The sequence below is a fragment of the Pleurodeles waltl genome, chromosome 1_2, assembly GCF_031143425.1.
Source record: "Pleurodeles waltl isolate 20211129_DDA chromosome 1_2, aPleWal1.hap1.20221129, whole genome shotgun sequence".
In the NCBI taxonomy this organism is placed as follows: Eukaryota; Metazoa; Chordata; class Amphibia; order Caudata; family Salamandridae; genus Pleurodeles; species Pleurodeles waltl.
This window is the reverse complement of record NC_090437.1, coordinates 1119677450-1119697147: the sequence shown is the minus strand read 5'-3', so window position 1 is coordinate 1119697147 and position 19698 is coordinate 1119677450. Positions and strand designations below refer to the sequence as shown.

The 19698-nt window shown below is 43.1% G+C and overlaps 1 protein-coding gene across 1 annotated transcript in view; it reads left to right on the top strand.

Annotated features, from left to right (window-relative positions):
* The window catches only part of LAP3 (leucine aminopeptidase 3), a 159468-nt gene that overhangs the window by 13736 nt on the left and 126034 nt on the right, over positions 1-19698 (top strand). Inside the window, exons 2-3 of the mRNA XM_069202263.1 lie at positions 17713-17822; positions 18538-18592. Coding sequence (XP_069058364.1) covers positions 17713-17822; positions 18538-18592 — 165 coding nt within the window. The remainder of the gene's footprint in view (positions 1-17712; positions 17823-18537; positions 18593-19698) is intronic.

Genomic DNA, 19698 nt, shown 5'->3' with positions numbered 1-19698 from the left:
TCGTCCCAGGCGGAGGGGGTGTAGCAGGGGAAGAGGACCTCAGTTTTGTCAGAATTCAGTTTCAGGCAGCTGTTCTTCATCCATTTGGCGATGGCCTTCATTCCTTCGTGGAGGTTGGTTTTGGCGGTGCCAGGGTCCTTGGTGAGGGAGAAGATCAGCAGGGTGTCATCGGCGTATGAGAAGATGTTGCGGTTGTGAGATCGGACGATGTTTGCGAGCGGAGCCATGTAGATGTTAAGATGGTCTGGCTGAAGGACGATCCCTGGAGTATGCTGCAGATGATTTTGGTGGTTTCAGAGCGGAATGCAGGGAGGCGGACTCTGGGTTCTGCCAGTGAGGAAGGAGGTGATCCAGTCCAGGGCTCTGTCGGGGATCCCTGCGTCCTTGAGGCCTGTGCATAGGGTGTGGTGGCAGACAGTGTTGAATGTGGCCGACAGGGCCATGAGGATGAGGGCTGCGGTTTTGCCATTGTTAAGTATGGTCCTGATATCGTTGGTGGCGGCAATGAGGGCGGTTTCGGTGCTGTGGTTGCTGCAGAATCCGGATTGGGACGGGTCCAGAGTGTTGTTCTCTTCGACAAAGCGGGTCAGCTGTTTGTTGACAATTTTCTCTATGACTTTTTCTGGGTAGGGGAGCAGGGAGATGGGCCGGAAGTTCTTGAGGTCCTTTGGGTCTGCCTTGGGTTTCTTGAGGAGGGTGTTGATCTCTGCATGTTTCAAGCTCGCCGGGAAGGTGGCGGTCTCGAAGGAACTGTTGATGATCTTCCAGAGTTAGGGTGCGATGATGGAGCTCACTTCGGAGAAGATGTGGTGAGGGCAGGGATTGGATGGTGAGCCGGAGTGGATGGTGTTCATGACTTTGATGGTGCTGTCGTCGTTGACGTGGGTCCAGGAGAGCAAGAGGCTGGTGTGGCTGGGGAGCGGTGAGTCTGTGGTGTCAGTGGTTGACAGGGGAGTGGGGTCTGGGTATTAAAGCTGTCATGGATGTCTTCGATCTTGCAGTAGAAGAAGGTGGCTAGTGAGTTGCAGAGGTCTTGTGATGGCGGGATGTCAGTATTGGAGCCGGGGTTGGAGAGTTACTTCACAATGTTGAAGAACTCCTTGTAGCTGTGTGCGTTGTTGTCTGTGTTCTTTGAAGGCAGTTCTTTTGGCGGGTCGGATGAGTTGGTGGTGTATGCAGATGGCGTTTTAGAAGGCTGTGTTGTTGTCCAATGTCTGTTCTTTGCACCACTTTTTTTCGAAGATCCCTGTTTACCATGTCCTAGTGCACCTGCTCTCAGGGTGGCAGTCCCTATGCTGGGGACAACCCTGATCTGTCTATGCCTTCCTCAGTGGTCCCAGATGGCAGGGCTGGTGGTAGGCAGAGGGCAGGGGGCATACAAAGTTGTACCCTGTCCGGGCATGGAAGCACCTCCATGTGAATGTTGCCTTCCCAAAGAGGTGGGGGCAACCGCATTGAGAAGGGTGGGCCAGTCCTCCTCTATTGGCCTTGGGCACTGCTCCCTTGTATGGGCAGGGTGAAAGTGTGTGCACATTTCCTCCCCTGGAGGTGAGGTGGCGCTGACTAACGTGTGTGGAGATGCACAGAGACCATGGGACCTTCAGAGGTACTGAGCCTGACATACAAGACCAGTGGGTGCACACTTATAGATGGGGGATTTCATGTATGTTGCACCTGGCACAGCTTGATAACAGGTGCACCCTTGTGGAGCGGTTCTGGATCATATAGTGAGCCACGCCCAGGGGCCTCTCCGTGCCCATGTGCACTTGGGACTTCATATATATGGGAAGGTTGGCATAGCTGGCCTCTAGGTCCCTACTTGCAGCAGGTCGTCATATGCTTAAATGAGAATGGCACAACTTGCCAGTGTGTGCATACTTGCAAACGGATGTTGCATGTGTAAGTGAAGAGTGGTATTCCTCGACTGTGTGTACAACTTGCACCCGGGTGGTTTTCCTAAGGAGGTCCTGGAGCTGGCATTAATTGCCAGGGTGTGCACATTTGTGCACATGTTTTCTAATGTAGGAACTGAGCCTGATAGACCAGGCTAGTATTAGTGCACTTGCTCCTTTGTGGTGACTTTAAAGAAAGTGTTTCACATGCCCTGGCAAGCATGGTAGTGCCCTAGGGCATATGTGCCCCAGGGAGTGCGGAATACCCATGCGTGTTCGCACTACCTATGAGAGCTGCTCTGCCATAAGGTAACATGTGAGAATGAGTCTTATTAAGTCTGGCTGCAATAGTGGGTTGCAGGGGAGCAGCCTCGTGATGTTTAGCATCGCTGGATTCAAAATGACAAACTCCCCCTACTGATGGTATAAGTGGTTTTCATTAATGTTCATTAATGCCACTTCTAGAAAGTGGGCATTTCTATGTTCGGAAGTGGTTCTGATGTCTTGGAAATTGGGCTTCATTCCATGGGTCATGGGCGTAGAGCATATCTGTTGATTTCCCAGTCGACTGCTATAAAACATGGGCATCCAGAATGACAGATTGCTGATATTTGGGACCTAGATAGATAGGTTGGGGAAAGAGGTTTTTGAAACTTGGCCTCTGTGAGCCAGGGCATGGCCTCACTAAAGATAAAGATCTGCATTCCAGAGCCTCAGGGCAGAGGGGGGGAAATGTAGGGGAAATATCTGTTGTTCAAAGGGTTCTCCTTTGAACCACCCCAAGGTACTCAACCTCTGCAAGGGAGAATAACCTTTTATGGAGACACAGGACCAGTGCTGCTGGACTGCATGGGTACACTGACAGAGGAATCTGTTGTGCCCAGGAGGATAACTGTCTGAGGAGAGGATCAGCGCTCCCCTTCCTGCTTAGAGACTGGCCTGGGGCTGTTTACTTGCTGCTGTGTAGCATCCTGATGGGTAACTCAACAAGGGCAGGTTAGCTTGCCCCCTGTTTTTGAGGAGGTCTCAGGGACATCAAAGACCTCCTGAGAGGAAATTACATTGATGACGGGTAATATCTGGAGAGGGGTGCCCTCTGCTGCGTCTACATCGTATGCTGGACTTCACCTAGCAGCAGCGGCGTTAGCGTGGCCTAGATATTGTGTCTGGAGACTGGAATCGCCTGGGGCAGAACTTGCCAAGGACTGCCTGCACTTCAGGTGAGTGGCCCTTCACTGAACGCTGATAGGTCTTGTTGGTGTGAATAGGATCACCAGGTGCGGGACGCCGCTGGGCCTGCTATTTTCGAGTGTGTCACATTTCTCTTGAATGAGCCTCGGCTGCATGCTTATTGTGTGCGATGTCCTGTTCATTGCTTCCAACCCTCGGAGGTGGGGGTGCAATCTGAGTTGTGCTGTACTTGGCCTCATATGGGACAGCTGAACTTCCGTTGAAGTGTGTGACCGGGAAGACTGGTGTGACTTCAAGTCATCGTGTCTTAGACAGTGTGTCTCATTCCAGAGAGGTACAGAAAACCAAGTTCTGACTGTGACCGGATGGTCTAGTGCAACTCAAGTCATCACATGCTAGACGTTGTGCCTCCCAGAGGGGTGCGGGATTTACATCCTTTGTGGGAGTTCAAGTCATCGAGCACCAGACAGGTGTCTCTGTCCGAGGAGGTACCACCTTGTTGAATTGGCTTGTGAATGAACGTACGGTCAGGACCGCTCAGATCATCGGACCCGTGATGTTGTGCCTTCTTTTTGTGGCAGTACGGCACTGAGCACTTTTTCAGGTTGGGTCATAACTGTCTGTTGTCACTTGAGTCCTTGTGCCCCAGAGGTGGCATCTCTTGGCACAGGAGGTGCGGGCCTAATAACTTGTGAGCAACTGAAGTGTTGAGGGCAACTTGAGTAAACAAGCTACAATGGCGCCTCTCCATTCCGGAGGTGCTGAAATTGTTAACTATATGGTAACATTGAACTGTCTGGCTGGGCTGGGCGCCCTGGTGTCTAATGGCAGCCTCAATGACTCTCTACCTGTGTTTTGCAGACCTTTGAATGAACCTTGTGTGTGGAGCCCGAACGCCTCCTTTTGAATTATTTACCGGCTGCTGTCTTTCCTTTCCCCCACATTGACCCCGACCCATGAGAAGTGTGACTTAGCCGCCTGCGGTCTAGTAACCAGAAAAAGGTTGATGCAGTCTTTGGTTTGTAGAGGGGCAGGATAGCCGAAGGTGGCTGGTAGGTGAGGAGAGGTTTGGGACCCAGTGTGCTTGCAAACACAGTGGCATCCACAGTCCGGATACCAGGGCACCACATTAGGGTCCGGGGAGTGAATGAGTACTGGTGCTGACTGATAGCTGTCGCACCACACAACGGTGCAGAGTGGGAGCGAGTGTGTGTCAATGCTGAGGCAGTACTGTGGTACTGCTGGTCACGTTTATCCTCTCAGTGAATTCTTACAGTTGGCATTACGTCTAACTAGCGTGGGTTTCGCTAGTGAAAGTGCTGTAAACCTTGTATGTACATTTTGCTGCTAACATTGGGAACCGGGTAGCACCCTGAATTTATGTGTTACATCGATTATGGGGAATTCTAGGGTGGATCCTGTTCTGACGAGGTTTGGCATCTTAGGTGGATGTGGGGAGAGAATGTACTGTTTTCCTCACATGTACATACAGTAGTTAGTGTTTAACAGAGTTGGGCCTTATATCATGACTTCTATTGCTACTTGGGGTATGGGACCAAAGTTACATTATAAACATACTGTGTTGACAATAGGTGTGTTGAATACAGTCTTTTTATACATACACTGTGTGTGAAGCCTCCTTTGTGCATGCTGCGTAGTTGTGGCAGGGAAGTGCTGTCTTTTCTTTACACCTTGCCTCTGTGATAAGCTTGACTGCTCTGTGCCTGGCTACCGAAGGGTGAGCACATCTTCTACAGTGAGTGTTATCACTTACCCTTGATGGGAGTGGCGGTTTCTGCCTGGCTTGGGGCCTTGCCAACCAGCTAGTGCCACCTCCAACAGTGATCAGTCAACATTCATTGGTGAAGTGCTTGTAGACAGTCCTCGGGTCTTGAGTTGTCAGTTCCTTGGAATTTCCAGTGATCTGAATGTCATTGGCATACTTTTAGACCGTCTGGTTGAAGTATTTAATAAAATGCAGTAGCGGACTAAAGCAGGCATTGAAGAGGTGTGGAGAAGTGGTTGATCCTTTAGGTACACCTTCCTTGGTGATTTATCTGTTGGAGAGGTAGGAGAAGATCCAGTCAAGGGTGCTTCCCGTAATGCCAGTACCAATCCCTGTAGTCTGTTTAGTAGCGAGAGGAGGTGAACTGTGTCAGTTGCAGCAGAAATACCTCGTAGACGTGATGAGGTCAGTGCAGATTCCCTGCCTCTACGAAGAACAGAAACCATTTTGTTTTGGGTATTTGATGTTTTAGTCAAGGAAGCTGGAAATGTACGTCAGTGTTGTTGTTTTGATCAGTTTTCTTAGGGACCAGACCACATTCATTATTGGTGTATGTTGAGGCAGGTCTATGGTACTTCTTGATTAGTGATCCTATGTAGGAAATATTGAGGACTCTTTGCATGGCAGTCCAGTTACACTAATCTCTTTATTTTCATTGATTTTTTTTTTTTCAAAACAACATATGCATTTTGTCTTTAATGTATTTCGCTATTAGCTCTTCATCTGAAGACTGCTTCATTTATTTTACCATTCAGATTTTAAAGTTATCACCACTTTCGTAGCTGTGTCACATAATGTATCTCAAGCCAAAGCTGTCCAGTCCGGTTTTCCACACTCTGATATATTTGTTTGGTATGACTGGAGATTGTCTCGAGTCAGCTGTAGATGAATTTTAAATTTTTAATTCTTAATTCCCTTTTCCTTTGTCAGCAACCAGAAGAGAGGATGAGACACTTCAAGTCTTTCTTCAATAAAACCTGATCCGGAACATTGTGTGTTGTAACAATATAATTAATAATAACTCCTCCAACTAGGGTTTTACCGCTTCAAATATTCCATTTCAAATCTGGTTAATAATATGATGTATCTGTCGAAAGAGTGTTGCTACAGAAGATTTCCCAAGTTCCCAGTTCTAATATTGATTTTTGAGGGTTTTAGCTTTTCTCTCAGTTTTTCACAGATCATCCAATCCACAAAGCCATTTAGCCATGTATTTGTGTAGATGCAATGATCTGTTTCACGAGTTGGGTATCTGATTTGCTTTCCTGCTCAAGGATGGCTCAAATATTCCCTTTTAATCACATTACAGTGAGTGCTATGTAATCAGGGAAATGTACACCATTCGTACATTTTCGGCCCTGGCATGTTTCAAACTTGTGTACCTTGATTCCACTGGCATCAGGTAATTCTTCAAATCTGAGCACACGTGAAAATCAGTCTGATGCGGAATAACGTTTCAAATTATTCATCAGGCGTGAATAGATTTGAGTGTTTCAATGTGAATTTATTTAATTCTCTACTTTGTGCCAACTGCTTTTTTCATTTTTTGTTCTGTCGTGAACAGACTTTTTATACTCCTTTTAGATGCTTGTTTATTAGCTAAATGCAATTTCTGGACATGTTCTGCGAGGGAATCGCGAGCACCCCGCCCACTTCTTAACCCTATATGCTGACGATGCCCCTCTCCCTCTTTCTTCTCTTCTCCATTCTGTTTTATTTCTCCTCTCCCCACCCCGCCCCCTGGTGCCTCAGTGACACTTGTGTTATAGTACCTTAGCACGAGTGCAGCCAATGTTTCAGATTCTTTTTCCTTAGGTTTTATACACAGTTCAGTTTTTGTTAAAAACTGTTCACCCCCTTGACATCCTTTATTGTCAACTTGACTTATTTGTTTACTGTGAACTACCTCTCGAGTGCAATGTTCCTTGCCACCTCTGTTCTCCTGAACATATGGCCCGTGCATGGATTGTACCATGCTGTACCCATCACACTGGGTTTATTTTTTAAAAGGAAAATGTCAATAAAAAATCAGTAAAAAATAAATCAATAAGAAAATTAGCTAAATCTACTTTCTAACTTTACCCAATTACTCTCAATTCTTCTACATATTTCGTTCATCTCTTTAATATTCACCCCCAAAATATAATTTGTTTGCTGTTCAATGATTTAGAATTTGCAACGTGATTTGGAATATAGCACATACTTTAGCCTCGGGTTGTGAAAGCTGTTAGAGGAAAAGCAAATTATTTGGATAAGTTGTTATTGTAAATAGTTATCTTTTCTTTCCTCCTCTTAAGGACTGATAACTGAGCAGGTTTGTTAAGTATTCTTCTTAATTGCCATAGGTAAGTGCATCTCTAATGTGCACACTGCCATGCTGCGCTTCAGTATACATGCAAATGGTGTCAAGTGTCACCGTAACAGTCTCCCAGTTAAGAGAAAAAAGCACAATGGTAAAAAAAAATCTTTGGCGGTCTCACAGCTCTTGATTGACAATGAAAACTAACTCGGACGTAGGTGAGCTAAGCACCAAGATTTGCCTAATATTCGAGAAGGAGAAAGAGCCTCGTGGGACCTCAAGCAGAAAATCCAAAGATAAATCCAACTGCAAATGAGCAAATACCAGGGACAAAATGAAGGATGAATGAGATGAAAAATATAAGAAAAAATACATTGCAATGTATCCTTCAGTTATTAATGCCTTTTATGTATGCTTTAGACATGAACTGGCATCACAGTATTCAATTTCATCATGGATTTAGAACCAGCAAAAAAGTCTCTGACCAGATCATTAATTTCGAAAGGGCAAATCACTCAACTCATGGTGTTGACTAAGTATGCAAAGAAGAAGTTTGATATATTTTACCAAATGCAGAACTCTGCTATTCAGACACTGCACATCTTTCCTGTCTAATGCTCTTTGCCAGTGACAGAACACCCCTCTGGGTGATCATGTTAGCAGATGAGCTGGGTGGTAAGTGGAATGTTTTCCTCTGGATAATCACTGTCTCTCTTAAACTTACGGCATGGATGCAACACCGCTATACTTTCAGTGAATCTCCACTTAAAAATGTTCCTGGGTTTTGTTATTTATTTTGCATGTAAGTTTAATGTTGTGGTGTTTTCCATTCAATTCTTCTCTAGTCCTTTGTAACTCATCCTCAACTCATCCTGGTCTCTTGCTATGTCAAAAAATGTAATCAGTTAATCTGTATATCTTCAGGTGGTTACATTTTTGGGTTATTCAAATTGTGTCTTCCCAGATTAACATATGAATATATTTTCATAAATTGGAGCTAGTGAAGTGCAAGCACATCACATCCGATCGTGCTGCATAGCAGAGACTGCTACCTTACACGTCATAGACGATTGCCTCGTAACTGTAGAGGAAGTAGCCCCTGCCTTCGGATATTGCTAGACCTCTGATCTGCCTTTGACACAATTGACTATCCCACTGTCATACGCACCATGGAGTCTAGAATGGGATTCACTGACAATGTTTTTCACTGATTCTGCTCCTACATTTCCAACTGATACCACTTTGTTCACATGGGCACCACCAGGTCTCAAATGATCCCCCATCACTTGCGGAATCCCACCGAGTTCCATACTGTCACCTCTCATCTTCAGCCACTACATGAAGCTGCTTAATGCTGTTTTTACAGATAACAACATCAAGATTGCCCAATATGCTGATAATACACAACTCTACTTGAAAGTTTCCTCTGCTTCAGACATCTAAGACCTCAAGCATTGCCTGCACATCAGACCTGGATGTTCAGTGCCTACTTGAAGCTCAACCCAACTAAGACGGAATTCCTGTTATTTGTCAAGAACAAACAAAAACAGTACAAATCTGGCTCAGTGACTTTAACCGTAAAGGCTACGAACCCCAATTTTCACTGAAAAAACAAGAGACGGTGTACTAACTTGCACTTCTAAAGAAAGAGAAACTGGGTCTTCCAAAAATAGTCTTCGCAACTGTTGTTCAAGCTGTGTTATTCTTACATTTGTATGGTGATAACGCCTTAGTGAAGGGCCTCTCAAGGTCCACACTGGGCCCCCCTAAGAGCTGATTACATGCTGCAACACCTATTATCCAGGGCCTGAAGAGATATGATCATGATGGGACTCTGTTGGCTCCTCTTGGCAGGAAAACCAGCTGTATCTTATACAAAGCCATCATAACCAACAACCCTGCTATTCTGCTCACCACCTTTGGTGGTTCTCTGCACACCCACAGCCAAGACATCAACAAATTACAAACAATGTCTAAAAGAGAATAACAAAGCAGCATACCTTTTTCATCTATGCACCAAGGATCCGGAATAACATCCCCTTATCCATCAGGACTGCCCCAGTGCTACTTTAAGAGTTAAAGATGCACCGCTTTAAAGAACACTCCATCACAATGAGTAAACAGTCTACAAACTAGGTACCTCTCCTACCCCTCATTGACTTTATTCGGGTCTTTTGCCCTGTACAGCGCTCCACTGCTTTTTGGGCAGGTTTGCGCAATAGAAATACCACATGCATACATATATACAGACGTACATACATAAACATCAATGTCCCTGACACAGGTATGTCGTACTGGTTGTTTTTTTCATCTAAAATAAGGGTAAACATAACTGCATAACGAATATTTGATTGACCTCTGTTTTGCCATCGTTCAGGTAAGTGAGATTGATATATTTAAATTTTTCCTCATGAGGAAGAGATTTCCAGTCAGTGTGCTTGTTGGTAGCCATACACATTAAAGCCCGCTTTACGCATTTAAAGATATTCATGCAGTTGACACTTATTACCATTGCTGGGATATTCCAGTGTAGAATAGTTTCTTGTCATGCCATTTGTTAAACCTCGTCTGTAGATAGATTACATATTTCCTGATCATTGAAATAAATCTTTCAGAACATGCATTTAGCTCTGCCTGATAATCAATGATTTTGCATTTATTTTTGTTGCACTATTTCAAAAAGGACCTTTTTCTCAACATTACATCATTATAAAATGTACAACATAATGTTTGGGCAAACAAGAAGAATCCACATAGCTTCGATTTGAGGTGATTTTGACCTCGATACAATTGAAAATGAAATGTCTTTGGCAATTTAGTCAATTCTTTAGACAGAAAATTTAGACAATTGAGGAAACTTATATTTAGGAGCACCACTGTGAGCTCCATCATTTGGAACCTTGGGTGTTTTATCTCAGTCTGATAGGAAATACGATTTTGCAAGATGAAGCATATCTTAATATAACAGGATAGCATTCTGTAGCCTGTAAATTCTTTATGTAAGAAATTGATAATTGACATTTTTACACAGACAGGGCAATAAAATGCCATTCTTCATCAAAAGTTAATTGGTGAGCAAAACTATAAATTATTTGGTGAACAACATGTTCTTTGGTGCATAAAACTACAATATAATTTTCAGTTTTGGTTTGAGGAGTGTTTGTGGTTGTGTAACATTTCTGCACTTTTCTAACAGAAAAAATAATTTTACACTTCAGACATTTTCTTTGTTTGCATTTGTGGTTAAAGCTGATATATTGTCAGTATCACATTATTATTTTTCTGGGGATGCTTTGAATCATGCAGGTGCTTGCGGTCTGTCTGTGGTAAATTAAGCAGTTGTTTTAATGACAAATTAGATTGACATTGCGTGCCTTTCACTTTGTGACTCAGGTCCACATGACACACTTTACAGTGCATTTCACAATTATTGACAAATGTGTGCTATAGATATGGTCAGAATGTGGACACAGATACTTCACTCCTAAAATCCTGTTATGTTTGAGATGGGTAAAAAAGGCTGCAAGGCCAAAAAATACAATCTGTCTTAGCCCTTCACCTCTCGGTGAATATCTATTTGTCCAGGACATGTATGTGGACAAATACTTCCACTCCTAGTAATGGTATAGACCTTTAACAACAGGCTAATGTTTGAAAAATCCAGTTCTCCAAAGCCTAGCAGTCAGGTGTTTGATATCCATCTGGGCTTACTACACCCCAGCTACCATAAGGACCTCTGCTGTGATATATTCCAAAAGCAACTCTGCCATACTTGTTGCTCAGCAGGTGTTGATCCCATCATGTAATAACGCTGAGTAACCACCATTGGGTTTATTTCTGTTAATGATTTTCTGTAATGAGTACTCTCTCCCATTAACAATGAAAGGGACTATTCTTAAAGGTACCAAGGATGGTGATTTCTGCTATACTTTGTGACAGTTTGACAAGATTGTCTAAACGTCGCACAACATCAAATACAATACATCTCCTGTGGAACCTTTTTGTAGATAAAGAATTCTCAAAACTTTTGTCTAAAAGAGAGCTGGAAATATAGTTTCCTCTTTCATCTTGTAAGAGGCGGTCTGTATGGGACTATAGGGCCTTCTGGATAGCTTTCATCTTGTAGTCTGTGGACCTATACCACTGTAAATGTACAGAGTATTTTTTTTAATAAACTCGCTAGCACAATTCTTTGATGAAACTATAACTCAAAATCTCTCTAGATCTCTCTGATAATTCCTTATATTCTCCAACATCTTGACCCCACAGTCTGACAACTGGAGTTCAGGAGATGATCTATCCCTGGCTTGTAAGGCATTTGGGGGTGACGTACATTGATCTCTTTGATCAAGGTTTCCTTTGGCTTCTAGAATTGAATCAGTTTTGTTTCGTATTGGTCCACCTGTTTTGAGGTTTTGATTTTTTTTTTTCTTTTTTTGTTTACAAGCGTGGTACATCTCTGGCAGGATTTGTTGCAGAATTTATGTTTACTGGGACAACTTTTCCCTTGAGTATGATTTTGTCTTTTAGAAACACATTTTTTGGGATACCTAGACTTGTTGACTTTGGGAGCAAATCAATACTTGATTTCATGAGTGTCTGGCATTAGATTCGAAGCAAAATGGACTTTGGGGTGCAGGATTTGGGATTTTGAATGGATTTATTTGGGCTTTTTTTTTACATTTATGTTCCATTACAAATGTCTGATTTTAAAAATAACTATGCATCCCTTCTTTGAGCAGGGTGATCTTTTAAGGTTACAGTAAACCAAAGTGGTGCAGCTTTCAATTATAGGATTACATTTTTGGTGCTGACACCCTTGTTCTTTTTTGTTTTTTTTGTTCTGTCAATGATTTTCTGTAATGAGTACTCGCTCCTATGAACAATGAAAGACACTATTCACATACACATACAATTAGCATTTATGGCAGAGCCAGTAGACTTGGCACCGTTTGAAGCAATCTCTCAACAGCTATGAACGATTTGAAGTATTTCTTTTACTTTTGTACAGATGTAGTTAGCATCATGGTGTTTCTAATTTTTAAGTTTACATCTGCTCTTGGACTTGTTTTTCTGATAGATGTTGTCATCTCTGAAAACTAACCTGAAGCATGTGTTGAGACACATGGGAATTTGGATATGGAAAGGTGCAGACTGTTATGGATGCCACCTATGAGAGCACCAGTACATTTATGTTTATGTTTGAAAATTTGTAGAGTGCATGGCTACTCTTAGGCCTCCTAGGGCTAGGTGCGAAAGAGGGACAGTTACCATGTACTCCTGTCTGATATAACCACATCTACTGGTGTAGTGAAAATTATGGGAAGAGCCAGGTCTTAAGCATCTTCCTAAATCTTGGCTCCTTCTTAATCAATCTTATCTCTACTGGTAAGGAATTCCATAGTTTCGGTGCCAGACAGGTGAAGGGTCTCCCTCCTCATCCTGATTTCCTAACTCTTGGAATATTCAGGAAATGCACCATAGCTGTTCTAAGGGGTCTGGCAGGGCATTAAAGCAATAAAATGCCTCTTAGTTTCTGCAGGCCTTTGGTGTGAACCAATTTATGCACTAGGCTTAAGGTTTTAAACACGATTCTCGCTTCGATGGGCAGCCAGCGCAGCATTTTCAGCGCCTCTGTTGCTGATTCTGTACTAGGGATTTTCAGTACCATTCTAGCCGTTGCATTCTGTACTACCTGTAACTTTTTTGTAATGTATTTCGGAGACCCTAAGTATTTAGAGTTTCCATAGTCCAGGCACGAAATTACCAGGGCCTGTACAACTGTACTTCTAGAGTGTTCTGGGAGAAGTTTAATGATTTTTCTGATTGTCCTTATTATGCCAAAATAGCTAGAGGCAACTTTTGTTGCCTGTGAATCCATCATAAGGGCATTATCCATCCACATACCCAAGTTTTTTTATAAGGGATTTAAGAGGTGGAGGGCTACCCAAACAATCCAGCCATCCTACATCTACGGTTGCATGCGGGTTATTTTCCAAAAACATCTTTACTCTCCATTAAGTTTAAGGCAGCAATTTGCCATCCACTTGGCCACATCCTCTAGGAATGAGGCCAACTGCAGTTGTCAAGAATGTGTTTTTTTGCCAATGAAACCACCAGTTAAGTAAGGTATCGTCTGTATACGATAAAGTAGAATTGCTGTTAGAAATGGGGGCTTTGGTTGGCAGTCAGGTTACCCCCTGTCCAAGCAAGGACCCTCACTCTAGTCAGGGTAAAAGAGAATCACCCTCAGCTAACCCCTGCTCACCCCTTTGGTAGCTTGGCACAAGCAATAGGCTTAATTTCAGAGTGATAGGTGTGAAGTATTTGTACCAACACACACAGTAACTTAATGAAAACACTACAAAATGACACAACACAGGTTTAGAAAAATAGACAATATTTATCTAAACAAAACAAGACCAAAAGGACAAACATCCACAATACACAAGTCAAGTTATGAATTAAAAACCAAAAGAGTCTTCATGTAGTTTTAAACACAATGCTAATGTTGTTAGCATGGAAAAGTAACTTGGTGTGTCAAAAATAACCCCGCACGGGCGAGTCTGCATCAAAAAGGGCTTGCGATGTGTCAATACAACTCATGAGCGAGACCGTGCATCGTTTCTCCTCAATCGAGTCGGCATGCGTCATTTCTTCTCTCCGCAGGAGAGCGATGCATTGATTCAAACCACACACTCGGGTCTGGGCAGGCCTTGCGTCGTTTTTACACACCGAGCGATGTTTGCGTCGCAAAAGGTGCCGCTCGATGATCAGAAAACCACGCAGTGCAGGTTGCGATCTCACCAGCCTCCGTCAGCGATGCTGCGCGTTGTTTCTCCAGCCTCATGAGTTGATCTTTCAGTCGCGCTGCAGCCGAGCGTCTATTTTCAGCCGTGAAGCTGGCGGCGCATCAATTTTTCAGCTGCGTCTCGGAGTTGCGTTGCATGGCGGTTGGTGTGTGGATTTCTCACTCTTGTCCTACCTGCTTCTCCTTTCAGGGCCCCAGGAACTGGATGGGCACCACTTGGCAGGGTAGGAGTCTCAGCAGAGGCTCCAGGTGCTAGCAGAGAGAAGTCTTTGCTGTCCCTTAGAATTCAAACAACAGGAGGCAAGCTCTAAATCAAGCCCTTGGATATTTCTTCTCAAGATGGAAGGCACACAAAGTCCAGTCTTTGCACTCTTACTCTGGCAGAAGCAGCAACTGCAGGATAGCTCCACAAAGCACAGTCACAGGCAGGGCAGCTCTTCTTCCTCAGCTCTTCTCCAGGCAGAGGTTCCTCTTAGTTTCTAGAAGTGTTCTAAAGACTGTGGTTTTAGGTGCCCTTCTTATACCCATTTTGCCCTTTGAAGTAGGATTACTTCAAAGGAAAGTCTCTCTTGTTTGTGAAATCCTGCCTTGCCCAGGCCAGGCCCCAGACACACACCAGGGGTTGGAGACTGCATTGTGTGAGGACAGGCACAGCCCTTTAAGGTGTGAGTGACCACTCCTTCCCTTCCTCCTAGCACAGATGGCCCATCAGGAAATGCAGACTACACCCCAGCTCCCTTTGTGTCACTGTCTAGTGAGAGGTGCAACCAGCCCAACTGTCAAACTGACCCAGACAGGGAATCCACAAACCGGCAGAGTCACAGAAATGGTTTAAGCAAGAAAATGCTCACTTTCCAAAAGTGGCATTTTCAAACACACAATATTAAAATCAACTTTACTGATAGATGTATTTTTAAATTGCGAGCTCAGAGACCCCAAACTCCACGTCTATCTGCTCCCAAAGGGAATCTAAACTTTGATCATATTTAAAGGTAGCCCCCATGCTAACCTATGAGAGGCACAGGCCTTGCAACAGTGAAAAACAAATTTAGCAGTATTTCACTGTCAGGACATATAAAACACATTACTATATGTCCTACCATAACCATATACTGCACACTGCCCTCGGGGCTACCTAAGGCCTACCTTAGGGGGTGTCATACCTGTAAGAAAAGGGAAGGTTTAGGCCTGGGAAGTGGGTACACTTGCCAAGTCGATTTTTCAGTTTAAAACTGCACACACAGACACTGCAGTGGCAGGTCTGAGCCATGTTTACAGAGCTGCTAATGTGGGTGGCACATCCAGTGCTGCAGGCTCACTGGTCGCATTTGATTTACAGGCCCTGGCACCTCTAGTGCACTGTACTAGGGACTTACCAGTAAATCAAGTATGCCAATCATGGATGAACCAATTACATACACATTTTGTATAGGAGCACTTGCACTTTAGCACTGGTTAGCAGTGGTAAAGTGCCCAGAGTAACAAAAACTGCAAAATCAGGGTCCAGCACACATCAACAACCTGGGGAACAGAGACAAAAAGTCTAACAATTGCCCATTCTCCATCACAATATTAGCTAGGTACCCTAGGTATATGTCAAAAAAAGATGGGACTAAGGGCAGATCTCTGAGCACCCTACATTTAGAGGCCATGATATCTGAAAAGCATGCATTTTCCATTACTTGAAAGGTTTGTTCTTCTACAAAAGACTGCATCCATTTCAAAGCTTTATCTTTCACCCCTACTTCTTTGTCTGTGCATCAAAATCTTATGATCAACAGTGTCAAATTCAGCGATTAAATCTAGCAAAATAATAGCAGCTGTTCATCCCGAATCCAAAATACCTTTTAAGTTCCTCTGCGACTGCCAATAACTTTGATCCTGTGCTTAGACAAAACATGTTTCTCTAGAATCTTTTCCAGTGCTGGAAGGAGTGATATGGGTGGTAATTGTTCATATCCATAGGATTTAGGTAGAGTTTTTTAACAGCAGTCTAATGACTGCATGTTTCCACTTATTGGGCACTGCTCCCATCTCTAGGGACCTATTTAGGATTTTTGTGGCCTGACCCCTAACGCGTTAGCAATTAGCACTTGATAATGCGTAAAATCCTGAACCTGGTACAAAATATTCTGTGGAACTGGGGTCAGGATAAGAGAATGTGATTGTATTTGCTTATGAGATAACTCAGCTAATGGAATAGTAGCGTGCTCAGAAATCTAATCACCAGAAGTTTCAGAATACACTGTTAAAGGAATATAAGGCTCCTGGCTATTGTTTTCTATTGTAATTCGTACCCTGTCCATGTTGGAAAGGTTGGCTTGAATGAATGGTTTTAGGCTATAATTCCAGTTTGTTTCACCTGTAGGAATTCTAGGTGATAATTGTGTGGTTTGTGGAAAGCCTCAAGAGGTTGTTATGAAAATGTTAGGTCAATAAGTACAACGTTTTGGGGGGTATGTATACAGTATTTGTTCCTAGAAATAAAACGTCTCACCAGTTTCAGGCTGGCAAGCTCTGTATATCATTGAAGTGAGTTTCTTTGTGTAAACATTCTTGATTGATATACAAAGAAAGTGGGCAAGAGTACAGGGCCTTTGTGGCACATCATCGGTGTTATTAAACATTTAGGTAATAATGATAGTGGTTCTAGTCATGCTGTAGGTCAGCCCCAATGCGATGCAGCATGGCTTTAATTATAGAAAAAAATTAGCCTATGACAGAACCAGCAGCGTTGTTTTGGAGGTGCGAGCATCAAGCATGTACTCACCTGCAAAATTATACAAGTGCTTTTTTCTCCTTCTTTTAGTTTGTCGATCCGAATTGGATCTATATGTAAAAAGAAAAAAAAAAGGTGCACGTGTTGGTGTGGGGGAAGGGGAGCAAAACAGATGCTTCAGTGTGTGTTCAGAAGTACAGATCTAGGAAAGCAACATGGGTGGTGTGGGCTGAGGGGACCATCACAGGGGATGCAGGTGAGGGGAAAGGACGTGGGGGAGTGGATGGGGGAAGAAATACAGGTCGCAGGTGGGGGAAGGAGCACGGAGGGTGTGGATGGGGGAAAAGAAAATGGAGGGTGTGGGTGAGAGAAAACAAACAGAGAACATAGGGGCAAGCGGATGGGAGAGAGCGCAAAGTGGGATGGGGAAGCTCTTGCGTGGAAAAGTAATGCAGTGGTAACACACTAGAGCATTACAGACAAGGGTGGGGGAGATACACACGGGCAGCGAAAGAGCAACACGAGCAAGTGTTATTGAGGGGGAAGAAGTACACTATGGATTCAGCTAGAAACTCTTAGAGTGCTAAAACAAAAAGGAAAAAAAGTAGCCCCTTAAAAGGGAGTAGTGGAAGGGCAGATGTAATGTGTCCATGCTCCAAGGAAGAGACAAACACAAGAAGAGGAAGTAAAGTCCACACTTGTTAATGAATAAAAAGCAATATTAATCCTTGATGGCTTCAGAGTGGCATTAATAAGAATGCTATAATACCCCCCACAATTGCAGTAGTGCGCGTGCTATGATGCTTCCACTATAATAGTAATTATTGAGACCTATGAGGAGGAGTCTAAAGATTTCAAACTAGAGATATATCTTTCCTATGAAACAAGGACTGACAGAACAAGAGAGGGACAGAAGCAGGATAAATACTTAAGGGTGCAATTTAGTACTTCTTCTAAAAAAATATCATATTGTATAATAACTTGTTTACTACATTTGTGTGTTCTGTTTCTTAGGGCCTCGTCCTGGGCATATATGAGAAGGAAGAAGATGCATTGCTGCTCACTAAGGCAGGAGACGCCTTTGATCACCTCATATCTGGCAAACTGAGAGAAACGTTGGCAGTGTAAGTGACAGTATTCACATGCGATGGTAAAGAGTGCTTGCCGTACCTTCAGTGAGTGTTTACAATAACGTTTGGGTAAGGCCAGTTTTTGATATGTCTCTCAATGCATAGTTGTGAATGAATACAACACTTACACGGAGAAGGTGAGCAGCAAAAATGAACAGCAGTCTGTGAAAGTGAAATTCAGACTGTAGAGAATGGAGCAAAGAAACCGGTGTTGCCCATGTCCAGTCATACGCTGACGACTCCTGTATCTACGTTATATTAGCAGATCCTGCCCCATGTACACCTATACAGAAGGTGTTTTTAAAAGGCAGTGATGAATGACTGCCAAGTGTCTTAATTTAAATTACTCAAAGACCTAGTTGATCCTCTTTTGGAGCTAAAGGCATAAAGGTCGACTTCATTAAATACACCTTGAACTTGAATTAGGAGGGAAAATAAAAATAATTCTAGCTTACGCATCAAGAATTTTCAGTTCTATTAAGGACACGGAGGCGAGGATTATGCTTTCTCTTTCTTTTACTGTTCCAAACAGTTCAAACACATACAAGAGAGGTGGTGGTGATGTGTTCAGTGATATTGAAAAAATGAAGGTGTTTTCGAGAGGCATTGCAAAAAAAGAAGTCATAAAGACTTCCACAGTCAGGAATTCTATGACACCTAGGTGGCAACGTTTTATTTCTTTGACTGATTGTGTTTTATTTTTTCTTAGCTCCGGACCCCCAATAAAGAAAGGCAGAACACGCATTTTTCATGATCTACATCCGGTAAGAAAGCAATGCTTGTATTAATGCTATCAATACGTAAGAAAACATTTTCTTACATGTTTCCACACAACATGGTTTGTAACTCCTAGTTGGGGAACTTAAGCAAGTGGGAAGAATGGAAATGATGACCAACATTGATTTGTTTCCTTTAGTCTGCCCTTGTGGCAGACAATTCAGGTGACAGTAGGACGATTTTCTGTTGGGGTGGCCACTCCAGGAGTGCGTTAGCAGGCAAGATGCTGCCTCTATCTCCAGTGTTCACCCCAAAAATCATTGCATTTCAGAGAGGACGGGAGAACCAAGCTTCATGAGGATCTCTCTAACCTTTCAACTAACAGGTTGACCCACTATCTATTATCTTTATTGTAGGAGGAACCTATCTGGATTTAGAATTGTTTAAGAAGATACCCAGCAAAATGTGTCTGCTACTCTTATGTACGGCTGTGTCCTTTTTGGTTGCTGTCTTCCAGACACACGGCTGTCTGGTTTGCTAAATATATCTTGGTGACTTTCAGAAAGTTGACCCAGGAATGCATTCCACTTGTTGATTACGGTTGGCTTTGTTGTTTTGTAACTCACACTTTCTGGCTTTCCATTTGTTGGCTTTACTTGCTTTAGGCTCTCCAGGTTCAGTTCGTCCTTCCCCTTGCCTAAACTATGTTTTCTGTATCCTTCCACAAACTTGCTTTCTGTTAACAGTCTTGTTCTTTCAGTCTTGTTCTCTTGCCGTCACATTTGCTGTACATTCAAAGACAGAGGTTAAATGTCAGACTCTGTCTTCCAAGTGCACTTCATTACTTTCCTTTCTCTGACTTCAAACTGAGAGGATTTATGATACAATCTTGCTGGATACTGGGGGTCGGAAAGAGTTTTTTTCTAGCACACAACATTTAAATGAACTGTTAAGTTTTTTCAATATCAGAATTATGAACGCACAAGTAAAGCACATTTGTTTGTAATTTTTAAAGTGTGCTGGAAACAAATAATTTAATATAATCAAAAGGAATCATTGTGATGCCATTGCCACACACTTTCCTCTGTGTACTGTATAATTTTATTAGTAGAACTGTATATCTATGTAAATGCAATAGCCATTTCAATTGAAA